Consider the following 25820-nt stretch of genomic DNA (forward strand, 5'->3'; position numbering starts at 1 on the left):
CTTACTGTCAGTGTACGTCAGCGCCTGTTTGCTTCTGTATTTCACAACTACTGCATGACAAAAAGGAAACCAGCTGACATCAACACCTAGAGGTCTGCTTAAACTGACCAGTTAGTAAAAATGAATTCACACCTTTCTAACAGCCAGAACCCACAGTATTCACTGATGTCATGAGTTAAAGAAGTACATAATATGAAGTATTAAATATCACAACGGTTTTGTTTTGAAAGCAGCTTGCTTTGAAATAACCGTGTTATAGTTAGATTCAAAGATATAGTTGGTCTTGTTCTGGTGTAAACACATCATCTTGTGTTTTCTAAGGAAGAACCAAACTAAATATAACTTGACCTTTCTTAAGAAGCAGCTTTATCTGAGTTATATTGAACAAGATAGAAGGGAAGTGTCTATTTAGGCTTCTTTTATGTTAACTAGATTACTTGAAATAAGTGTTCTTGATGCTATTTCAAGATTTTGTTGGTTATCATGGAAGTCAGACAGTCTGACTTGTGTTAAGACATTTTAAAATTCACTTACTTATTGTCCAGATTTGCTTGTTCTAAATGCAAGCAGAAACTCTGACAGTGAACAGAACGTCTTCATGTTCGTGAAGGGAAGAAAGTCATTCAGTGGTGATGCAACTTTTACCTTTGAGTACATCAGTTCCTGTGAAGTCAATTCGCAATTTGAGTATTTGAGAGAATCCCGGTAAAGAAAATAAATCAAAACTTTCCACTCTGACCCGAATGTGACTGAAACTGTTGCCGTGCGAGTAAATGACCCGAATTAGAAATTTGCTGCCAAAAGTGCATCATTTAGTGTAAACGCTTCTTTAGACAGGAGTCACACAAGCGTGCCGTTTTGAGTCACAGCTACTGAAAAGCTGAGTGAACACAATCTGGAGCTGCTCACAGCTCAGTTTAAAGGTTAGAAGAGCAGCTGGTAGCTGCAGGGATTTACAACCTCCACCGTTTTAAAGGCATTATGGAGGATTTTTTTTCTTTAATTTGTCTGATTCACATAAAATGAATATACTGACCTTTAGTGGACTTGTATGTATGGTCTCTAAAAGAATAATAATAATAAAAATAACTGTGGACATGGCAGGACCTGAAAAACATCAGCCAATCAACGCGCTCGGACCGAGGCGTTTGGTTTGCTCCCTTTCCTGTCAATCAAAAATCTTCCGGCTCAGGCCTAGTTACGTAGATTACGTACGCCTTAGACTTACGTGTTTTGTGTATGTGTTGCTTTGGTATAGCTTCGTAGTTAGCTGGCGACTTGTTTTGCTCATCTTTTTTTACATAATGGCAGATAAAGATCCAGGGGGACCCAGCCGTAAAAGACAACTTCACGAGTGAGAGGTTAGAGGGGGGTGAGGGAGATGTTGTATGTGCGCATGCGCATGCTACGTTCAAAGTCGTAGGAAATTAAATCTCCTCTAATGCCTTTAAGGAAGAGGGAGTGCGCTACTTCTTTAAAACGGTTTCTACTTAAAGATATTGGTAAAAATAAAAGGACAGGACAGTGCAGAAGTAGCCGTTTTTCCACTAGAGATGAAAAACGGTCATCTATTTCCTTACGAGCAGTTGTGAGTCACAGGGAGTTGTCTTAATACTTTGTGGCCAAATGCCCGGTGACGTTACAAAGTAGTGGAGTTGCTTCATTTTTGCAGAATTTAAAGACTTCCTTTGTAATTAAAGAAGTTGCTTAAGCCATTTTGCATACTTTTATGATATTTTCTCATGAGGTCACATTTGAAAGTTAGTGTATTTTCCCTCCATTTTCCTTTTGGCTGCCTCACAATCTGTAAATCTGTAAAGATCTCGTGATAAAAACAGTAAAGAGGCCGCGCTCGGCACGGTCCACATTTCCTCCGCATGTTTTTGATCTGTTTGAAAGGGGGATGCCCTATTCCTCCATCTGTTGCGGATAGAGAATGACATTTCAAAATGATTAGCATTTAAATGTCAAAATAACCAGATATCTACAAACTGCCCAAAATTCAAAGGGATTTTTTTTGGTTTGGTAGATACAAAACAAGCTTTGTTTTTCTTTTAGAGAAATTACGATTTCTCAGATGATTAAACGAAGCTCTGCATAAATGGAAAATGTGATATTGAACTGGTAAATGATGTCCAAACAGTATACACATTAAGCACTTAGTGGCCTGTGATGTTTTAGAATCTGGATTCTAAATTAAATGTAGATGCACTGAGAAATAATGCAGCGAATAAAACAATGTAGAAACATGCAAATACCAAACACACCGAGACTTGAACTTCTACAAAACCGTGCAGTTTATGTGACCAGCGAGGCTTCATTGGAACCATATCTAAATTCCACGTAACTGTGATAATATGTTTTTTTTTTTTAGAGCTTTTCTACCTTCTGCAAGCCGACAACAAATGTGGGGACGATGAGCAAAAACAGTGTTGTAAGATCGAGAAAATCCCCTGCGATTCATTTCAGACTTTCACTGACATAAACACACGAAGGTTGAGGTGAGGGCAGCACAATGTAAATGAGAATGTGTGGAGAAAATATTGTGATTCCAACACAGAAAAGGGTTTCCTGTCTGAAGTGACTCACGATACTGGGAACAATCTGCAAACCTGTAACGGCCACATTCAAACTGTCAGTAGCTGGGCTGAAAATGAAAAAAAAAGAGGTTTTCCAGAGTAAATGGATATAAAGAGGCGCCCTGCTGCTGTCTGAGGGAACCTTCGGATGTGTTTTTGGAGATGTAAAGCTTGAATAGTGAGAGTTAATAAAATTGCGTAGGTGTACATGGAAATTATTGTAAAACTACACTAGATGATTAATATCTTTCCAAGCTAATATTAACTTCAATTAGATAACGGTTTCAGTTCAAATCTGGTAAAAGCCCAACTGAATATTTATGAATTTAAGGTGTTTGCAGGGTCATGAGATGCACCAGTCATCTTATGTTTAATTCATTCTAGAGGGCAAACCTGTACAATTTAGGATCAAGGACGTCTGAGATTTTACATGTTTCTCATAATTCCATTTCTGCTTCTTTTGCGATTGTAAATTATTAAAGCGGATCATTTGTGAGCCAGATTGTTCTCATTCACTTCAACGATTTAACTGAAAAGATGTGGGAGAATTAAAATCTGATTTTCGTGTGAAAATGAAACCTATGCATTAGAGGTGAATTCCCCAGCTGTTGCCTCATTCCAGGAAACTGACTGCAGAGCACATACAGAAGCTGTGTATACATCTGAGTTCCTGTTAAACCTCTGAAAATCCCTGAAGGTTTTTCTACGTTATCTAATGTACGCAAGATTATTTTTATACAGCATAAGTGACCCATACTGCCCTTGACCTGCCTACATGAAATACGACAACACATCTTGCCTTGTTTGTTTATTTATTTTATTATGAAGAACGTCTGTGCATTACAATAGCCTCTGGAAAAACAAACACGAATAATGCAATGGATACATAATGCCCTTTCCTGTTCACGATCAATTTGCCAACTGACCTCGAAGCTTCAAAAGAGCGAGGATTTCGTTCCGTGAATAAAACACTAAACTTGCATAAATTCTGTCGTCGAGCTCTTCAAACGTTTCATTGAAATGTCACCAATCGCCTTTTTGGGAGTGCCACTGCATTCGCCCCGCCTCGTTACGGCACCAAAATGTGACATATTACTTGTCAGAGATATGTTTTGCACTCAAACTCAACCTCAGTCCAGCGAGATCTAAATAAAACGGAGAGAACAATGCTGACTTCCCTGAAAAGTTAAATATGTTGAAATGATGCGGTTCAAATGAGGAAGGACGTGAAATGGAAACAAACTGTTATTTACTCACAGTTAAAAGGGATTTAACCTTTGTGTGTATTCCCTACTGAAGTCAAGCATCCAGAGCACAGCAAAAATCATCAGTTTTTGTCTTTTTAAATATTCACTTCAACCACAGTCAGATCAGTACAAGTTTGAAATTCACACAGGATCAAAGTTCAATCACATAAAAAAAAAAAGGATAAATCAGTCTGCCGGTAAAGAAAGGCAAAAACAAGGCAAAAGATTATGCTGTAGCTGGTACCACCATCTCTGATTTTTTATTTTTTTTAATTCCTGAAATGAACAGGAGCAATTGCTACAAGTAACAACTAAATAATACCTGAAATAGAACTGAAGCCACTTTGTCAGGAATGTGAACTAGAAGTGCTAATAATGCTCACGATTGAATTTAAGACTTAACAAAGGCTGATACCGTACTGCATCACATTTACAGGTAAAGAGACGTAGATTTTTGGGAGGATAGGGACGTTTTGGTCAGCCTGTGGGTCTCCACAAATCCCTAAACTATACCATCAGCTGCTCACAACATTGACACTTTAATGGAATTGCTCTGTTTAAATGAGGAAAGGTTTGAAAAGCTTCTGGCCCCCTGTTACCATTTATGTCTGTTGGTCCACAATGTGGAAGCTTATTTGCTCCGTTTCAGCCTGATGTCTTGTGTGAGGACTGACTTTGCTGTGGTGTTGTTCTACTGCAGAGGTCCTCTGGGTCTGCCACTGTGGTGATCTGCGGGGGAAGAGGTGGCGAGTGTGTGCCGGGCTAGATGAGCTCCACGTAATTGGCTGGGAACATTCCAAAATGGCCGTCTGGGCCGTAGCCTCGCCACCAGCCCTCGTCTATCATCTCGATCCCGGTGATGATTTCGTCGGGATCGAAGGAGATCTCAGTGTCGTCAGCTGAAAGAGAAGAAAGAAATCTCTGCATAGTTTGCATACTGAACTGTTTTTGACATTTTCTCTTTCATTTTAAACACACAAGTCAGGACTGTCGGTAAACTGTGAAGCAAAGCGACATTCTGAGGTGGTGGAAACTTCCAGAGGTGGTTGAAACTTTAAGACCGACTTGAAACCAGTGAACAAGAACTAGGCTGGTTACTGTGTTTTCATGCCACCTGCTGTGCTTCAGGGTAACCTAAATTCAGTTGGTGTTTACATCTGTTTGTTCTCTCCTGCTCCCTTTGCTCGCCTGTACAGCTGGATTCCCAGTAAAGTCGTTCTCATTTACATGGTTTTCTGTTTCTGTTGTCAGACAACAGAATGAGTATGAAATAGTGACTGAAACGCAGCCCTTTAAGACGACGTGTTAGGCTGAGAGAAAAGACAGCGCTCACATCTCAGCTATTTCCAATGTGCTGTGCTGCAATGTTAAATTACGGATTTTATGACCACAGCGTTCTCTGACAAACTAACCACACACACATGTTTTTAACAGCGGCTGTGCTGTGAATACGGTGATATCTGCTTGTAAAATGATCACCCAGGGACAAAGTTAGAAGTGATGTCTATGTTGGCTGCAGTGTGGTCATTCTATTTCCATTTCTATTTGTTTTTTCTTTACACCATGGCGGCAACAGCAGATCAGCTGCATTTAAAGCTGCAGACACTGAAACAGCCCGTTTAGATCAGGACTAAAACCAGCAGTTATACAGTCACTGTGACATGTCCCATCTTTGCAGTGCTTTGAGCGGGAAAACTGAAAGACAAATTGACACGGCGAGATCATTTTCTTGCAATATCTTCGTAATGTAAAGTTTTTATCATTTGATGCAATTCAACTTCAATTTTTAAGTTCCCTTTTACACTTTTAAAGAAAGTATAATATTTGTATTGCAACGCCAATCTCTTTATCACTGATAATATGCAAGAGATGACGAGGTGTACAAACTTGGAGGGATGGAGAGCAGCAACAGCTCGTGGAAAAGAGTGAAAAATGTCAACAAAACAGATGACCATGTTCTTCTGTTGCTGCTCTGTGTAATAATCTTCTTTTTCAATTATCAAAATGTTCAGAATCTGTTAAAAAGTGAAAAAATAAACATATCAAACAAAAATCATATTTCTGAGGAAAAAAAAATAATCCAAACAATAATACAAATTATTATCCTCAACCAAAATGACAAAAATGGCAGAAAAGACATTGATTCTTATACGGATCATTTTTGACCCACTTATGGAAGAGTGTAGGGTCCAATCACTCGTACATCTAAGGCTTAAGTGGGACAACGCGGGACTTTTTGGGCAAATTTTCATTAGACTAGAACTCCTGCTATGGAAAGATTACAATCAAGCTACAACTTATAGAAGAATGTGACAGTATACCGGGCTTTACAAAAGTTCTGTTACACTTGTTGAGACATTCACAAAAATGAACACAAAGATTTTTTTGTGCAGTAAGATAAAACTTTTGGGTGGCCACATTTCTGATTAATATTATCATTAGCACATATATTGAAATATTTGGAAAATAAAAAATTACCTTATTGCACCAAAAAAATCTTTCTGTTCATTTTGCAAGTGTAACAGAACTTTTGCAAAGCCCGGTATATCATTTCTGATTTAATGACACATATGTGCAGTCCATTAATTCACTATCATTTGATATGGGGAGCAGTCTGCAGTGTTTATGCTCAAATTTGCACTTTTCCATTCAAAATGAAGCTAATCTAATCTGTAAATAATCTGGAATACTAACTACTGTCACCACTACTGCTCTAATAGTTCACAGCAGTGTGGATCAGTGAGACAGTTCAGGAGGAAATTCTCATCCTCCCCACTCACTTCTTCAATCATTCTCCATTGCCTCTGGCGCAGTAAAACAAAAGTGAGTTAAATGAGCGCCAGCAGCAGTCAGTGTAGGTAAAAGAACATGTTGGAGGGTTACAGGACATGCCACATAACCACAACCTCCATGGCTTGATTCTGGGGTTGGAGCAGTTACCGTTTGTCATTTTGGGGTTGAATGTCGTCTTTCAGTTTGTCAAGGAGGCGCATCCGAGCTACAGGTATTTGACCGACTGTGTTATCAGTCCATTAATCACATTAAGGCTCTGGCACAGATCACTACTATCAGCTCATTTTCTTTAACGGTGCTGTGATACAAAAGAAACTCACCAGCCTGGTAGTCATATAAGGCTCTGGCACAGATGCCTCTGTCTGAGGTCTCATCAGGAGGCACCTCATAGGTGTTGCTCTCTTCCACCTGGGACAGAAATTAAGATGCGTTCCAGATTAATTTTTATTCATTGCTGAAAGAAAACGGTCCAGCTGAAGGTAAGGTAACACCCACCTGAGCGGGCTCTTCATAAGCTGGCTCTTGGACATACGAGTTGGCGGCCGGCGCTTCCTCTGGAAAGACAGATTACTGTGAGTGACTGTGTGAGCTGAGCTGTCTGTGGACCAGCAGGTGGCAGCAACAGCAGCTCATCCCGACAGCAGATTTGCTGAAGGAGACAATATGTTCTTCCAATAAATGACAACAGCAGTTTCATATTGAAGCAGATGGAAGGATTGGGACACATACAGCATATAACAGAGGTGAGTACACTCCTGTGCAATATGACGGAAATGTCAAATGATTTTAAACATTTTATTTTCTAACATTTTAGAGATGCATTATAATACCCCTCTCTAAGAGTCAGGTAACATAACAACCTTTTATTTAATTATATAGTTCTCTTGAGGTTCATTTGATATTTTCTTTATACTGAAAATGAGGGGTTGTTGTCAAAAGAAAAGCCCAGGGAGCCGCAAAAAAATGATTGAAACCAATCTTTTGATGGAGAAAGAAGCCAAACAAGGTAACCAAGAACAAATTAGATGATAAATAATAGTTTTCAGGGTATTTAATGGCTGATATAAGACGTGTTTCAAAGCCGACCCGTTATCATAAGAGATAGTAACAGAAAGCTAACACAAGAAGAAGTTTAAATTTGAAAGATGTCTGAATATTTGCATTATTTTGATGTTGACAAATAAGCATATTTCCTCTTTTGAGCAAAAAAAAATTATATATATATATATATATATATATATATATATATATATTAAATAGACCATGCTGAAAATAAAGGCCCCAAAGTAGAAACTGTGCAACAAAGGTGAATACACCTGTGAACACTGAAATCAGACCAAGCAGAACTGTGATGTCATGGATCCACAAAAAAAAGAATTGCCCGAGGAATCAAATCTGAATGTGAGACTTCACAAAGATGGAAAAGGATACAGGAAGACTGGTGAACAACTAAAACTCAGCAGTAATCGGGTGGCATAGAACAGTTATTGTACCACTGATCAGAGCTGTAATGGCCGTCCTCTGATGCCACTGACAGTGCTGTACAATCAAGCTCTGATAAACAGACAGGAAAGTGTTTTGAATTCATGCAGGTGTTATCAAAGGAAATGAAGTTTCTGTGATAGCTCAGACAGAGCATAATGTCAACCTCTATAAACAGCATCCAAGGAAAACACTTTTGTAGCCTGTTTGATGCAAAATGCCAAGATCAAAATAAGAACATAAAAAGAAGCTTGATGAAAAGTGGAAGCGCATTCCTCGGTCGGATGAGACTGAGATGCATATTTTGGCTCAGATGAGGTCCATCATGTTTGGCATAAACCTGTTTGGGACTACCAGAGTAAATGCACAGTCCCAGCAGTGAAGTGTGATGATATGGGGTGCAATAAGTGCTAAAGGTGCTGGAGAAATGACTTTTTTTGCAGGCACCACGGACGCCTGTGGCTACACCAAAATACTGGCTAACAAGATTCCTCCTGTTCTGCGGAAGCTTGGCAGAAAAGAAATGTTCAAGTACAATAGTGATCTAAAGAACACTGCCAACACCACACAAAGAAGGCAAAAGTGAAAACTGAGACCTGGCAAGTATGTTGCCCGACTTGAATCCGACAAAAGACCTTTGGGAGATTTTAAAGAGAACGGTAGAACAACACAACCCCTACAGCAAAGAGCAGCTTACAAACACAGCTGCTGAAGAATAGCAGAACATATCATAGAAATATGTGCAACACTGGGCATGCCAAGAAGGACTGAGCCTGTTGAGTGTTTGAATTGGAATAATGAAAGCTGCACTGACTTTTGTTGCTTTAGCTCCTACTGTGGAGAATGTATTTTTTAATATAGCAGATCCAAACTTTTAAATTTAAATAGAAGCAAACAGCTACTGTTAAACTACAGCAGATAGTATAAGGTGATACAATCATGAATCATACTGCACAAGGATGCACTCATGTCTAATGTATACTGTAAAAAGGGTTAACACTGAGGCTGGTGCATGTGAAATGAGCCCCACCTCTGCTCTGCTCCTCGGGGGCTGCCTCCGGCTCATCATACTCACACCTGGACTGTCCATCATCCACATCAGGCTCTTATCACCCAAAACACAAGCACAGACATGCATGTACACAGTGGAACACATTCACAAGCCCACACAGGCTGAACGCCGGCACCAGGCTCAGCCACAGGATTAACTCAAGGAGCAACAACAACAAAATTCTGAAGAAAATAGAAAGCAAACTGAATGGAAGCATAATTCATGATGAAATTTGAGATTATTAGAAATGTGATGATGATGGCACACGGGAATGACAATGAGGAATGAAACACTGAGCTTTTGTTAAGAGTGAGTATGACACCCGATATGTTGTGCAGGTTTTCTTCATGTATGTGTGTGTGTGTAAAGCTCACACCTGTGGCACGAACAGGAGAGGCAGAGCTTGCTGGCACAGGAGAAGCTTGGCGTTGAGGTGAGCTGGCTCGCTCAGATTCATACACTTGCTTTGACAGAAAAGGGCTTTGAAGACGCCCTGAGCAGAGACACACATTGAACCCCCGAAACGTGCAAAAAAACCAAAAAGAAATGGACGAGAGAAGAATAAAAAAACAAAGAGCAGACAGGTTGAGCAGAAGAAGGGACACCATTATGGAGACAGTGTTAAGTATGACTATGAGACAACTGCACAGTCTGATGGAAAGTTTCAACTCTGAAAAAGGACGACATAATAACCAGTTGGTACCTACCGCTACCATAGAGACAGAGGCTAAAAGTGCGTTGCAGTAATGCGGGAAAGGATGCGACATGTAAAGCAGATTGGTAACAGAGTCTGAGTAATCGTTTATGCTGGGGCGATACCTGGCTGAGGGCTGGCAGGGGCAGCAGGGGGCACATCTGAGTCACTGGGGGTTATTCCCCTCTCTCTCTGCTTGAACATCTCTCTGGGGTTCACGGCACGCTGAGAGATGAGAGAGGCAGCTTCCTGGAAACAATAATAATACAAAAAGCATTAAACACAAGTTATTAATAATGTGGTGACACGTAAGGCGAGAGAGAAACCTACATTTCCAACAGTGTAATAGAGAAAGATGTCATGCAAGAAGAAGACTGGAAGACAGTTCCACCGAGTTTCAAAAGGTTTGACTAGAAAGAGACAAATGCTTGTCTTGAGAAAGGAAAGTACTAGATGAGCCAGCAGAGAGCACTTTCAGGAAGGGGAACTCACATTGGCCTTCTCCACAGAATCAGCTCTCCTGCCTGCTTTCCTCTGGGCTCCCTGGTTCTCCTGCTCCTCCTCCTGATGATGTTGATAGCAATGATGCCATGCTCACATACGCTTCCTTCCTAACTTAAGTGCTTACAAGATGTGTGTGCTACCAACACCTTTATAGCTGTGACAGAATTTGATGTTAAAGAAGGTAAAGTGTTCCAGGAATTTACATTCAGTTCAATGTCTGTTCCTCATGTCTCTGTGAGGTTACTCCAGGGCTGCAACACATTTATTCAAAATGGAATCTAGTTGGACAGCAGCACAGTGAGACACTCACCCAGCGTTGTTTCTCCTGCTCTTTACTCGCAGCTTCCTGCTGCTGCTGGTACTTCCTAGTAAACATTCAGAAGACAGATGAAATGTAATTTGAGCTTTTTAATAGGTGCTACAGCAAACTGGTCTTAACCGGAGTGCATTTTCCCTCAGCTGCAACCTACTTTTGTTGGTCGATTTGAGAGGCCCTCTCCTTGTCCCTTTTATCCCTCAGTACTGCCTCCTTGGCCTCTCTGTCTTTCCTCTCTCTTTCCAACTTGTGGCGCTCCTCATCTGCCTTACGCCGCTCCTCCTGCCGACGCTTCTCCTCTTCTTTCTAAACGCCAAACAAAGCAGTAAGATTTAGTGTTGGTTTGGCATTTTGCAAATATCGCTGGCATTAAACAGCTGATTTAAATAAATTCGGGCAATGAGCGCCACTTTCCGGGTGCATCTGTGACAGGTGTGAGGATGAGCCAAAACTGCAAACAAAGGCTGTAGTGGCGACAAAGCTTTCGCTGACTACGGTTACATTCGTGATGGATAAAAACTGCCTGCCTTGTGTTTTTAAATAGGAGTTTAAGAGAAATGGCGATATGTGTCAAATGTTTCAAAACTGCAAACTCTTGCAGATAATAGGAGTTCTTGCAGTTTTGATGAGTCAGTGATTCAAAAACATCTCACACAAAAACAGTTTTAGAAGAAACTTTTAAGAGATGCTTAAGGTTCTCTTCACCCTGTATTAAGTTTGCATCAGTGTATGTTAGCTTAATGCATGTTTGTGACATACCTCTGCCTGTGCCCAAAAGGTGTCTTTGTTGGTCTTCCTGATTTCTGACATGGCGTTGGTTTTCTGGTACACTGAGCCCTGCAGGAAGTAAAAGATTATTATGTACTGTGTAAACATGACAGCACAGTTGCTCGGTGTACAACATCATCGACCTACGGCATTTCATCATTACGTCAGAACTGGTTACGTAGAACTGGTTGATGAGCGGAGCGGACGAATACGTCATCACGCGGCGCTATAAGACAGTTTTGTTTACATTTGTCGGTCGTACGCCACATTAGACAGTGCTGCATTCGCTAACTTTTTGCCCTTCATTGTGGCTCCCAAACATATGTCAGACTCTTCTCATGGTATCTCCACAGAAGTGAAATTAGACATAATAAAACTCTCAGAACAGGGCGAAACACTGACGACACATCGGCATTATCAGGTGAAGTTGTAAAAACAGTGCAACATATTGTAGAGACCCTCTGTGATGAATGAGTGAAACTTGATCCCGTTCTCTGGTCGTTTACTGAACTTTCACACAGACTACTGTGGGTCGTAGCCAAAAACAAAATAACTACATAAACATTAGAACTCAGCTCCAGAATTAGCCGCTGTTCCCAGCTCTCTCTTACTCGACACACATACCGGCACGGAGCAACACGCACACACTACTGCTGACTCTCAGCCAATCAGAGGTGAGCTAACTAAACATGGCGTTTCACTGACTTTAGGTAAATCTCAAACTGAACAATAAACATTGAAACGTCAACATCCATAACAAGATCAGTGTGTTACAATATTTTGATATCTTCTTGTAAAATGATTCATACATTCATGACTTTTCCAAAGAACTGATCATAACATGATGCACTTCATGGCTTTGTTTACATTTTCGCAAACGTTCCGACTTCTGGCAAAAATCGACTTACATCACACCACAGGAACAGAACTCCAACATAAGTCTAGGACCCCCTGTGCAGTAATTCGCTCTACAAGTCTAGTCTATCACCAAAGCTGCCTGAGCAGTGCCGTCCTGAAAATAAAATGTCTGACTGCTAGGGTACTCTGATGTTACTCCATATATATCGCTGAATTATTAGCATAACATGTGTCTAATATACTCATATTTAGATGAAAATTGTTTTCTGTCATGTGGAGAGCATGATAATACGCATTTGAAAAAGTGCATGAATGAAGTTCATAGAAGTATTTCCTTGTTTTGAGATAAAGGAGCCTAGTTTAGATCAAGCCCACAGCTTATCTTCTTCTGTGGAAGACAAACAGAAGTGCATACCACAGGACCCTGAGGACCGCTGTCCTGGAAGCGGCTGGAAACTTCTTTGTGGAAGCTGTAGTTGGCTCCTGAAGCTTTGGCCACCTTCTGCATGATCGCCTCAGGTTCCACATCCTCATCCGCTCTGGCGTTTACTGTGACATGGGCCCCCTGAAACGGCAAGAAAGAAAGGTTCCCTTCAATACATAGACAATGAGGGAAACACCTTCAGTTTTTATCTTTGCTCATACACGCACCACCCAGTACATACACTGCTTACAGGTATGATAAGAATGGCACTGACACAAGACCAGCAAAAGCTATTTTACTATTATGACAACACATGCTGTGTGTTGTTTTCTTGACTGTTGTTTAATTTTATGTCAAGCTGTAAAGTCATCATTAACATGCACATTCAAATTGGACTTAAAAGTTCAGTGTTACCTTCAGGAAATTGGCCATGGCGCTGACATGATTTGCACACAGTCCCTTCCTGGCATCATTGACTCCTTCTCCAGTCTGCAACACAAAGAATTATACCACATGTTCAGGTGGCCACTACAAAGAGGACAAACAGTCGCACAGTGACTGAATGTAACACTGACCCAGTTGATGAGGACATATTTAGGCAGGCCAGAGTTTGGATCCTCGACGCGGCAGAAAGCATACATCACTTTTCCACTGTTGAGTTCCTCAACCAGCTCCTCCAGTCCTCCATCTGATACATAAACATTGTGGAAAAGTCAAATGGTTGATGTGGTTTGTTGTGTAACTGTGGACATTTTTTCCCCTTTGCAAATGACGGGGTGAGAAAGCAGACGCAAGCAGTCCTTTTGTGCTGATATTCCAGTACCGCGGCTGTATCCTCACAATGAAATTCCTGCACACATTTTAATAATATCGAGTGGAGATCGTATAAACTTGATAACATTATCCACTTAGTTACTCACCCCCTTTTTCTGCCAGACGGATATCATTACTGTTTCCCTCATAGGTGAACAAGGCCCTGTAGAAAACACCAGATTAAGGAGGTTCACATGCTTGCTGAACACAAGACAGGAGGGTTGTTCCACATCATTTCACACTGAACTAAAGAGATGTTTTGTAAACCTATTTTAAGCATCTCTCGTGCTTAAGCCCTATTCACGAAGGATACATTTTAGAGGGGAAGCAGGGTAGTGTAAATACTTCTAATCCTCTTTCGAATCAGCCGTGTCAGTACTCTTTACAGGCTGTAAAGATTTAACTGAATTTCCTTTGCCCATTAAAAATAACTGAATAACTGAATCCCAGGTTATTACATTATTCTGCAGGAAATACTTCATTATCATTAGCCTAGAGGCACGAGAAGATTCTTTGATTCTGTCAGTACTGCACAGACCAATTATCATTTGGTCTGCTACTGTACAGAACTTATCAGAAGCAACACTATATTACAGTAACAATCACAACTTAGGCTGCAAACATAGAAATCAGCGTTGGCAAAAGTAAACACACTGGAAGATAAGCACACTGTGTCCACTGTGGCTGCAAGTCAGCATCTGCTTCTGATCAGAACAGTACATACAGAAATTTATGTCAAAACTAGAGGGAACGTGCTCACTTCAAAACTAGATCACTTCTTGATTCTGTCTTTAAAACTTTACTTTTTCCTGTCAGCACTATTACAGTGAATAAAAGTGAAACAAGCTGCTGCTAAGTGGCTAGGCGGTGGCTGTGGAGTCATTCATGAGGGACTGAACAATGAGCCAGCAGGACTCCCTGAGCAACTGCTCCTTCACAGTAATTAATTCAGGTCATCTTTAAACACCATGCAGCTCTCATCAACAGGTTTCAGTCTGGAGCCCCTGACACTGTTACTGTAATGTAATGAGGAAGCTGCTTGATTTCACTGTTACACATTGGTCACATTTCACTTCTGATATCTTACCAGGAAGTCGTTGAGGTAGCTAGAAACTTAACTCATTCCGTTTGATGATTACATTTAACAAGAACTAAAAATGCACGCCAAACATGTTAGCTGGTTAGTGAACCAAACTGGAAGCTAATTAACAGCGTTACTAGCTATTTTTTTTAGCTCACCTTTAACGACATATTGACAATAAATGTAAGGAAGCTTATACTCCCACATGAACAAAGATGACTTAACATTGTCCTTTATTCGGTAAATGAAAGGTCTGGTGCGGTCAATAAAACACCATTAATTTCAGGTTGGAGAACAAGTTTATTGAACGTTAGGTTAACGTTAACTTACTTGACGACTGGCTCAAAGCTAACCAACACTGTAGCTAGCAACCCCTCCTTCACACAGCTAACATTGCTTTTAAAGGTCGCTCCTTACCAGTTGGTGTTGGATTTTTCATCTACCACTTCTTTATATGCGGCTGTTAATGCAGGGCCATTTTTGCTGAGGTTAACTGCCATCGTTGTGCAGAGTCCAGCTAGCCAGCTAGCTATCCGGGATGCGCCCTTCCTATTGGGAGGAGCGGCGATGATGCTGACTTTGAGCTGTGGGCAGCCAGTTTAGCTAGTGGCTACATATCACACAGTGTACGCTGCATTAATGTAAAGCGACACCCCGAAAAGGCGGATATTATGTGAATTTTTAATAACTGTACTTTCAGTCACGAATCACTGCAATTCTGTTTTCATGTAAACATTAAATGCATCGATTTATCATTAATAAAATCGAGATAAAAGCAAGTACCGCTCATGATGTTGTCTGCACCGCAAACACCTCGCATTCTATTCTTATACATCAAACGCACCCCTTGTTGCGGCGGTCACAGGTATGCAGTGGCGCTCTAACTTATCCATGACACTTCAATTTCACTTCCGTAAGTGGAAATCCATCCAGTACATTTTAAAAGCCTCCATCATTTTCTCTGCCAATCTAGAACATTGTGTTTATTTATGGCTATTTAAAGGCAAGTCGAAAGACACAAAAATGACCGCAAACAGTGATAAACCAAGATGAGCTTTATTCATATGTTATATAACATGGTAAATAGTTATCTTGTGTAGGCTATGTGAAGCCATGTGGATGTTCATGATGGCAGTTGAAGCACACATATTCCAATTTTTTTTAGATGCATGAAGGCTGGTCCTGCATTCAGTGAAAGCCAGGCTGAATTTTTTTTTTCAAAACAAAATATTGGTATTGTTCAAGCAGGTTTTCATAATGAAATGAATCACCCATTTTGGGGATACAGCCCTGATAGCAAATTTACAGTTTATGACATGTTCTCTCTATATATATGTACAAAATGAGGGTTAAGGCTAAAATTTTTAGTCAGAGGTGTTAGGCAGATGAATTGTAACGAAATCCCTGATATCTGGCAAATGGCTGTGAGAAGGTTCTCCAGAGTGCAAAGCATGCCAAGCTGCCTATATAAACTCTATTGAGCACACTGGACGAGGGAAGTCAAAGTAGCATCAGTCGCATGATGAATTGAGGCTGCATTCAGTCGTACGGTTGGAAGATACTCAGCTTTCAAATAAATAAATAGCCAGATGAACAAAAACAATGTACACAAGGATTCCACTAGTTGTATGACAATTGAGGTCTCGCAGCGAAATCTGTTTCACTGCGCTTAGAGGATATATTTTTTAAAAACATTTTAGTATATACTGTATTTCAGGACAAGTTTTTTTTGTGACAATTTTCGCTACAGCAGCTAATGATGAAAATCTATATTCAGTGCCTAAATCATGGTGTTAGTTCTACAATCAAAGCTTCTAAAGTCATCATGCTTCACTAAGTACCTTTCCTGATGAATCCACTTAGTAATACCTCAACAGCAAAACTTCTCCCACCTTATACTATTCAATAATTCCCTTTATATTGGCAGCATCAGCACATTGAGCCATGATTTTGAAAAAAAAAAAAAAATCATGTTTCCTATCTACTTTATCCAAGTTACAATGGGTTATACTAAAACTATTACATTATGACACATCACAATCATGTTCAATTCTCGTGACACGAATGAAAAAAAAAGCCTAAAACTAAAGCTTTCAAAGATACAATACAAAAAGTCACAAATGTTTTTTTCCCCGTCAGTGTTGATTAATAATCCCAAAAACAAAACAACAGTTTGCAGACCCAATCGTGAATATGAACATAAATAAACACGAAGCTTCACATCACCTGATATTTAAAGCAGATGAAACTGTCATCGCAAGTCACTGTATTAATTCACCTCAAGTAACTAGATCATCAAACGACTAGAAACTGCCAAATGTCAAGTCTCTTCAAGTTCCTATTTTCAGTCCGAGGGGCACCAGCTGTAACCGAAGGCCATTTCATTTTAGTAAAACAGTAGCATGAACATGTTTGACAGCATCATTTAATAGCTGTTCACATCCAAGTGTTGTTAAGAATGTCAATAGTGATGAAAAGAACTGGAGAGCAATGAGAGTGACAGTACCTCTTGAACAGCATATTTATGGGCAACACAGACCATCATGTTGCCTCTTCAGGAAGCATAAGCTCTTTTCTAGTGTGAACAAACCAGCAGAGCTTAGTGCTATTTTTAGAAGTCTGATGATATGGGCCCTGGACATTTTTCTCACCATGGGTCACTGCATGTAAAGGCTGATGATTTGGTTCGATACCTGAGTAACTGTACTGAGGAGGTGGCACACAGCTTAGCTATGTATGCCTAACAGTAGCTATGTTCATAGCTATACGACAAGTAACAAGTCAGACAACAGTAGTATTTTGTGCACTATGTACACCAGCCGTTGATGTTTGCTTACACAAGATGTAAGAGCAATGACAGCATGTGTGAGAAAAACAGAAGAGGACAATCTTCCTGTGGAGTCAGGGCCTGCTAGCTGTAAACTGCAGCTCTCCAGGTTCTTCAGAACCGCTAAATACTGTTGAAAATTTCAAATGCAGTGAATGATAAAGACCGATCATGCTTTGCATCTTTCACATTGTTTCGGGGTAGAGACAGTTTGTGCCAACAGATCAGCTGCTGGTAATGGCACTGCACCATTTTGTGTTCAACAGGGAACATTCTGCCTCAATTGCACATATACCGTGTGAAGAAAAAAAACACCAACACAGAAAGGCCACTAAATGCATGAAGATACAGTAAAAACAAGACATCTAGTGGGACACACACAGTACCTCTGAAATGAAGGGAGAACCGATCTCCTAAATCATTCAAAAATTTTGCTTCTGAGTAGTACGATATGAATCATCGACAGTGAAAACGATGAGTACGGATAGCAATGACGATGGTGAAAATCACAATAGCAGGAGTAACAGTTTGAAGTCTGAGTGTGGAGACTGTGGAGAGTTTCCGGTATTCCATATGGGAGTGCTTTAAGGAGTCCATCAGGTCCTGCTCAGCAGATCCATACAAGTCATGAAGGACAGCACACGGTAGCAGCTCAGCACACGGAAAGCCAACTGGCACTGTACCTCATTGTATCGCTTCCTCCTCCAAAAGGTGGGCTGTTGGTTAGTTTTTTTTTTTCCCCTCTGTCGCTCATTTGCCTCAAGTTACAAATCATTTGTGTTTCTTTTGTTCTCATTTGTATTTTGATCTCCCTGGTATTCTCACATTGCATACTTCTGTGTCCATTCTCTCGCTAATTTGTTGTACCTGTAACACACATGCAGAGTTTGGAATGGCTTTAAGGTGAACTAAGAATTTTATCGCTCATAGTAAGAGATAACATGACAAGTAAGGTAAATTTAAAGAAATGCTTGCATGTTTACACTCACTTTTCTCTGTCAGCCTTGTACGTATGGGCGATCTCTGGTACCAGTGGGTCATCCGGGTTTGGATCACAAAGAAGAGAGCAGATAGACAATAATACTGTGGAAGAATGAATCAGAGAGTTAAAGTTTAAGAATACGAGAGCAGAACCTCAATAAGACAATCAGTGGGCGCTCTGGATAGAGGAGGAGTAGAGGCCACTTATTTGTTTTAGCGGACGTAAACAGGCATAGAGAGATGTGACTTTGACATCTGAAATCATCAGTATTGAAGATTTCTAAACATCAATTTATGCAGTCGAACTGCATTTTCTATGCGTACAATACATATTTAAGAACTTCGTTACTACATGAGGGCATAGAAGAGTCTAAATGTAAAGCAAGATTTGTCTGCAGTATCAAATTTCACAACCAAAAGTCAAAGGTAAAACCTTTACCGAGTAGTGCCATATATAAGCATTTTATTTTTTAAACTTCAATCACTGACTAGCCAGCTAGCTCTGGCCTGTCTTGACTCATGTTTACTTGCCTGCAGACTGCCCAGGTCACCGTTGTGACAAATAAAGCAGCTACATTTTTGACAATATTATTAATTACAAAAATAACATGTAATGTTGCTGCCTCTCCAAAGAGTCCCCTATTCCATGGATGGAGTCCAACTCCACCATCTTGGACTGAAGCTGGCTACGGCGGTCGTTTCTCATCATCGGCGGACATTATGGCATCTTTGTTCTGACCGTGACTGTGAGCTTGGTGTAGCAGCAAAAGAACCAGTTCTCCATCTGGTTGGAGTGGCCTTCCAGCTCGCTGTGGCTCTCCTGGAGAGCAGACTACCATCGCCAGCTGCAGTCCAAGATGGTGGAGTTGGAGTCCATCCACCGAATGACAGACTAAGTGGCTGAAAGACATGGAGGGATGCAACAAGAAGAACCCGGCCAGCCTGCAGGTAGGGCAGCACGAGGCAGGTTGTGCTGGGGCTAGCTGTGCAATCTGATCTGAAGATAACACACTTAGATACAGCAACATAAGATATAGTTCACTTAAAATGGCAACTTTTTAAAGGGTTTTTTTGGGCCATTTTTGGATTTATTTGACAAGTTAAGGTGAGAGGCAGACAGGAAAGTAGAGAAGAATGAGGGGAAGACCTGCAGCAAAGGGCCGTGAACTGGAATCGAATCCAGGCAACTGTGTTGTGAAGTATAGCCCTTGTTTATGGGTCGCCCACTCAACCAGTTGAGCTATTTGGGCAATCTTAAATCGAGGTTTCAGCATCTGGATTTTAATTGTCTCACCAAATGCAGTGTTTTGCATCTTTTTTTTGTAAAACTTGTGCCGTCAATTACAAAAAAGTTATTTGTGTGAACTGTTTGTCTCTTAAAATGCATCTTAAATGTATGAATAGTGAATGTGACCACTTCCTCAACACTACATTCTAAAGGCAGAAATTATAACCAGTATAATGAATTATCTTACACTAATTATGTGTAGCTGTGACAGAGACTGGGCTCTAGTAACTGTTTTAGTAAAAAAATAAAAGGTTAACACACAGGAGTAAATCTTGTACTATTGCTTACCTTTTGATACTGTAAGTGCAGGTGACCACTGTGACCTCAGTATGTCCAGACAAATACTCCCATTGCTGTTGATATTCGGGTGGTATATTTTTGTTGTGAATGCAACCTGTGCCAAAACATGAAAAATGTTGAATTCTTCCAGTAAACCCATTCACCTTTGCAACGGTGGAACACAAAGGGTAACAAAGACAAATAGTTCAACTGAGCTGAAATATTGTGTTTCAAAATGCCACACATTAATCCAATCCTTACTTACTTTTGGTGGTTTGAATGGGTAATCTGTCGGGAAGTGAATGGTGAGGAAAAACACTCCACTCTGATATGGGCTGTCACTCTGTTATAAAAAAACAGAAACAGGTTTAACTTGTTAGCAGTGATTTCACTATTTAAGCCGCATATTTTACTCACAATGAGATAATATGTTACTTACCGGTCCCATTATTGTTGCCTGCCAATGAAACACTAAAAAAATAAAAAAGAATATTAATAGTACTTATATTTGGATGCAAATTCTGAATGTACACTTCAAAACTCTGCTGATGTAATCATATAAAGATATTTACACATAGCAGGAAGATATTATTTTTAGGAATCCACTGATGCAGCAATCTTCCAACTACTTACAATCATCTCCGACTGGCCCAGCAGAGCACTGGGCAGGAGGGTCCCTCTGCAGGTCTGACAGTTCCTAAAGAGCAGACAATCACATGGAGAATCAGCCATGACTTTACTAGAACTCAAATACATTTTAAATTGATTTTGCAAACAGCATGAGTGCTTTATATGCTTTTGTACTGAGCTGATTAAGCACAGGAGTACTTAAGAAAATATGCTGATGCTGGATCCTCATCAGCATCAGACTCAACACTGAACAATAAAATCAATATCATTTGCAATATTACTTTCCCAATACTAGGTGCAATATCAGTTTCAGTATTGTGTGCAATGATTCAGTTTTATGTGCAACATTAATTTATTGCTTCAGTAGCATTTCCAGAATTACTTCTTACTCGTATCATTTTAGCTTCATGTTTTTTTACTTCACTGTCTAAAATTCATTACTCTTCTATCAGGCACTGCTATTTGCCTGTGTATTTTATATTTACTACTCTTGGTTTATGAATGTGTTATCGTAATTTCTCCATTATTGTTCAGATGAACTGCATGTACAAATAACTGACTATGGAATAATTAGATCTATTCTTAAATACTCTCCGCCTATTCTGAAAGACTGAAACTTAAGTATAGTAGCATCTTTGAAACTTAGATAAGGTTGCGTGACATTTTGGGCGGGTTCAACCTGATATTTTGAGACTTTTCAGAGGCACCCATGCTTGCATTACAGTCATGATCCAGGGACGGTGACATATGGTGGTTAAAGGGAAGTTGACTTCATCAACATTTTAGTCATCAGTTCAGTTTAGCTCATGAACATCAACTGCAAAGATTGCACTGCTCAATCAAAAGGAACAAACACAGTTTACAGAGATAATCAGTGAATAGGAATAAACTAGTGTGCACTTGTGTCCGGTTGAAGAATCCATGATCGAGCCCCATCGCACACCATCCATATAATGACACAAACAGCAAACCAACAGATGGTTAAATAGAAATTAAGCCCGTTATTTAACATCTCTTGAAAGGAAGCCTATCTATTCTGTTATATAAATACACACCGTGGCCTGCTCCAGTGCCCCATTTGCCATTCCATATATGGCAACACTGACACTAGGGTTCAATTTTGGCATCGAGCAGCTGTCATTCAGAGACCAGACTCATCATCAGCCACAGTTTTAGTGACCAACACCACGTATAAAGACAATGGGCAAGCTAATGACTCAATGGCACATCATGTACAACCAACCAAACCACACACACTAACATTAGCTAACCTAACGTTGCACTGCGATATTAGTTTAGTTAACGCTAGCCACCTTTTCCTCAAGCGCTGATATAGCGCCTGTAGCAACACAACAGAAAGAAAAGACAAATATTCATCACAAACAAACGGTGGCTGTCAAAACAATAGCGCTGTTGTGGTGGTTATTGATAGCCACTTAGTGTAGCAATGCACCAACAGGGCCACCACTGAGTTAGCTGGTCTTTGTCTGTGAATTATTTTACAAAGGAGCACAAAAATGCGAGCTAATGCGGCTAAATCGACCTACAGACAAGGTTACACACAGGCTGCATTTCCACACAGGGTGTGAAAGTCTGAAAAATGCATCGGCTGTGATGTATGGCTGGCACATTAAGGAAATATACACTCACCTTCTGAATTCTTTTCAACGCCATTGCTTCAATGGCTATGCTAGGTAGCCTGTCAGCTAACAGTTAGCACTTTACACATACAATGTGGCTTCTGTGGCCGCGTACTTCCAAATCTCACGTTACGCACAGTTAGGAAATCACGTCTGACATATAGCAGGCTTGGGGCTTTTGGTTTCTAGTACAACCTATGCGACCAGTTGTGTGCTATATGTTGATCTTTCTTTAGACTACTACAGCACAACCGAGATATTTTGCTGCCTCTCTCTCCTCTCATCCCAACTCCTCTTGGTGCCTGGCAGTGTTTGGTAATATCGCGAGATGTGTCAACTTGGCACAACTTCCATCGTTGTAGTTCAAAATACACTTACTTATTCTACAGCAGTTCAAATAAGATATTTAGGCTATACCAATTGTTCAAAATAAACCTTTAAAAAACAAGAAGAAACAGTATTGTCACAATATGGTTAATAAAATCAGAATTAAATGACTAATTATCTGCAAGCTCACACAATTAAATCCTAAAGCTTCTTTTTTCAACAGCTATATATGGTCTTTTACTTTGAGGTCTAAATTGAATTTTATGAGCTGAAATTTCATACAAGCGCTTTTTATTATTATTATTGGTTGTTTTTTGTTTGTTTGGTTTTTTTTAGAAATTTGTTAATACCACTTATGTGCTCTCTGGAGCACTCAAACATGCCTTTTTAAAGGAAAATACATAAATAATAATAATCCAAATAATAATAATAAAATGAAAAAGAAAAAAATATTCATAGCAAATCCAGGGAATCCTTGAATTTGGTGGATTTTTATGTCTATTTTAGTTTGATTGCGACAAGAGTTTTAAATTTTTAATATTAATCTCTATGAAATAATACTGTAGGCTCTCGACCTTAATATTTAAATTCGTTAGGTTCATTTCCACAGTCAATAATGCTTTTATGGTTCCAGTCCAATATTTGCTATAGTCAGGTAAACTAGTATACATAAATACTTTTGTAGGCTCTTAATCCTTAAAGTTTAGATTATTCAAGTATATTCATACAATAAATAACACTGTAACCTCAATATTTAGGCTTGTTAGGTTAATTTGTAACACCAGTCTTATTTTTTCTAGTGGAAAGCAATTCAACACAACTGTCACTTTAAATGTGCTTTAAATAAACTTCTTTTTTGACATTCAGTACTTATTTATTTGCTTAATATTATTTTAATCGCTTTAAAAACTCTTAGTATAATTTAAGCATCATCCGGATCAATACAATCATTAATTTGATCAAGTTCACAGAGGAAGACAGTGTGAATTTAGCAGGATCAACATTGCATGAAATATCATTCTGCATTCTGATTTCAACACAATAACTAAGGCCAGGTGTCCACAAGATGTCACTGTTTGAAAAGAACAAAAACACATGGAAACAACATGGCCAGCATAGATCAGGTAGTAAGTATAGCTCTGACTAAAGAGTGCTTTTGCAAGATTTACAGGTCAAATTTTTTGAACTGAAGATTGCGTGATCAGAATCATTTTATTTATTTTACTTTCATTTTTTTTCAAATGCAGAAGTGCATGACAATGCATCAGCAAAGTACAATGAAGGCAAACACATGTATTATTTGCACACACAAAAAGAATAGAAAAAAAGACTATAGAATTGTTCATTCAATACCCAATCACTGTAAAGGCATATTCATCTGAGTCAGCTGCATGCTCCGGTTTCTGCACAGCCTTGTCTCGCAAAGCCTCATGAGCTTCCCTTTATATGTCTTAAACAAGGGTGAAAAAAGAGCTCTCATTATTTTAGTGAGTATGTATGAATGGGACGCAGTGTTCATTCTTCTTAAATGGCTGATTCAGTGTCAGGTTGAGGATCCTATCGTCAATGTGACACTGAGAGGGACCATTTTCCTTTGGAAAACTGAAGATTCCTTTAGATAATATCTTATTGTTTGCTCATCTCTGTGCTCTCAATGACCTGCCTGTCCTCAGGGCTTGCCTGTAATCAGATTCAGCTAGGAGCAGAGGTAGCTGTTTGGGTCTTGTGCAGCAGGGGCCTTGTGTTCTGAGTTTGTCTACTTGGAGAGGCCATTTATCAGCATGAGGTTTTCAGACAGAGTCAAGCCCACACTTTGTTGGCTTTGAAGCCTTCATTCACAAACCCTCCCACGGACACCCAGTTTCCTCTGAAATCTCAAATCACATTGATTTGCTTGCTACTGTGTACTTTAACCTATAGGCTTTGTTGCTTCTAGACTCCAGTGATTGCTGCAGTTATGGGGTGCATGCTGCTTTGTAAAAGTTCAAAGCAATAAGCAACAAATGTATTTGTTTCGATAAAGCATTGCTGGCCTGTGTGGGGAATTCCCCACCGATACCCAGAAGTTGAGTTTTTAGTTACACGACTGCTGCCCCAAGTTCCAAACTGATGTATGACCCAAGGTGTGAATGTGTCAGAACTGGGATGATATGGGTGGGGGAAAGAGCTTAGCTGACCTGTCTCATGAGGAATATAGCCTATAGTGATGTTATTTGAAACCATGGGCTCAGCAGACTCCAGTGATCTGTCTTTTTGGTCACATGAATCATCATTAGCAGAAGTCCAATTGTATAACAGAAGGCATTCTACTTATTGTGCCAATTATGTTAAAGCTGTGTCTGAGCTTAAGTATGTTCCACTCCATGACCATTTTCCCATAGTTGCCATGACAAAGCACATATGCTCACTGTCATTTTCAAAATTAACTTAAATGACTCTTGCTAATGTCTAAATTATCCAATAAAAGCACCACCAATTAATGCTGAGCACAAGCTGGGCTCACAGTCCCCAGAGGTGTTCTACCTTCGGTCAGTCTATTAGCTTTCTGAGGGCTCTCTTATGGAACAAAGATCCATTGTTCCCGCATACTAAGAGATATTTGTTCACTCCTTGTATCAATGGTCTTGATTTGATTATGCGCTCAGGCAATATGTGCAAGCAGTGCTCATGTTTGCAGTGAAGTCAGCACTCTGCACAATCAAATAATTCTTGAGCTAAGCAACTGGAAAAAGGGTCATTATATATGGAGCAATCAGTGTTTCATGGCTCATTTCCTTAGCTGTGATTTGATTTTGCTTGTCAGTGTTAAGGTGGCCTTTGACCTGGAAAATCTCCAAATTACTCCTCAAATCCTCCTTTTGCTTTCACTGGTATCAGTATTAGTGCATTTTACAACTTGGATCAATACATAAAAGTCCATTAAAAGAGCTGTCTGCTGCTTCCTCTTGTGTTCTTCACGGACATTAAAAAAACAAGCTGGCACAAGACGGCTTGGTTTTTTTGGCCTACAGGGTTTACATGATGCAAGCACATAAACATTTATAGCTTCAAGGATGTGCTTATTAAATGGCATTATATGCTATAACTGTGGCAGTAGAGTACTCAGCAGGTTTCATTGCATGAAATTTCTCATTTACAAGCAGGCATTCTAGCACAAAAACATTACTTCATTTTAGTGGTTTCACAGACCGTACCTGGTTAAAGTAACATGCTGACAGATGACTTGTTTGCTGAATAA

General features: G+C 39.8%; 2 protein-coding genes across 6 annotated transcripts; both read right to left on the bottom strand.

Moving 5' to 3' along the window:
- Positions 1-3374: 3374 nt before the first annotated feature.
- On the bottom strand, positions 3375-15217 carry dbnlb (drebrin-like b). 5 transcript variants are annotated; one of them, XM_022197731.2, is made up of 15 exons: positions 15028-15217; positions 13637-13692; positions 13292-13404; positions 13131-13205; positions 12708-12857; positions 11426-11503; positions 10821-10972; positions 10661-10715; positions 10339-10410; positions 9972-10095; positions 9529-9645; positions 9132-9206; positions 7115-7173; positions 6940-7027; positions 3375-4725 (listed from the first exon to the last, which is right to left on the bottom strand). In XM_022197731.2, the coding sequence occupies exons 1-15, from the start codon at positions 15108-15110 to the stop codon at positions 4589-4591; spliced, it is 1434 nt and encodes a 477-aa protein (XP_022053423.2). In that variant the 5' UTR covers positions 15111-15217; the 3' UTR covers positions 3375-4588. The 5 variants fall into 5 exon arrangements, with proteins under 5 accessions (XP_022053423.2, XP_022053424.2, XP_022053426.2 ...); XM_022197732.2 differs by lacking the exon at positions 10339-10410 and having other exon boundaries at positions 15028-15216; XM_022197734.2 differs by lacking the exon at positions 9529-9645 and having other exon boundaries at positions 15028-15216.
- Positions 15218-15650: 433 nt separating this feature from the next.
- On the bottom strand, positions 15651-22572 carry ube2d4 (ubiquitin-conjugating enzyme E2D 4 (putative)). The gene is made up of 7 exons (XM_022197736.2): positions 22266-22572; positions 20619-20682; positions 20425-20456; positions 20251-20328; positions 19995-20100; positions 18427-18520; positions 15651-18304 (listed from the first exon to the last, which is right to left on the bottom strand). The coding sequence occupies exons 1-7, from the start codon at positions 22287-22289 to the stop codon at positions 18259-18261; spliced, it is 444 nt and encodes a 147-aa protein (XP_022053428.1). The 5' UTR covers positions 22290-22572; the 3' UTR covers positions 15651-18258.
- Positions 22573-25820: the final 3248 nt, after the last annotated feature.

The sequence above is a fragment of the Acanthochromis polyacanthus genome, chromosome 7, assembly GCF_021347895.1.
Source record: "Acanthochromis polyacanthus isolate Apoly-LR-REF ecotype Palm Island chromosome 7, KAUST_Apoly_ChrSc, whole genome shotgun sequence".
NCBI classification, from domain to species: domain Eukaryota; kingdom Metazoa; phylum Chordata; class Actinopteri; family Pomacentridae; genus Acanthochromis; species Acanthochromis polyacanthus.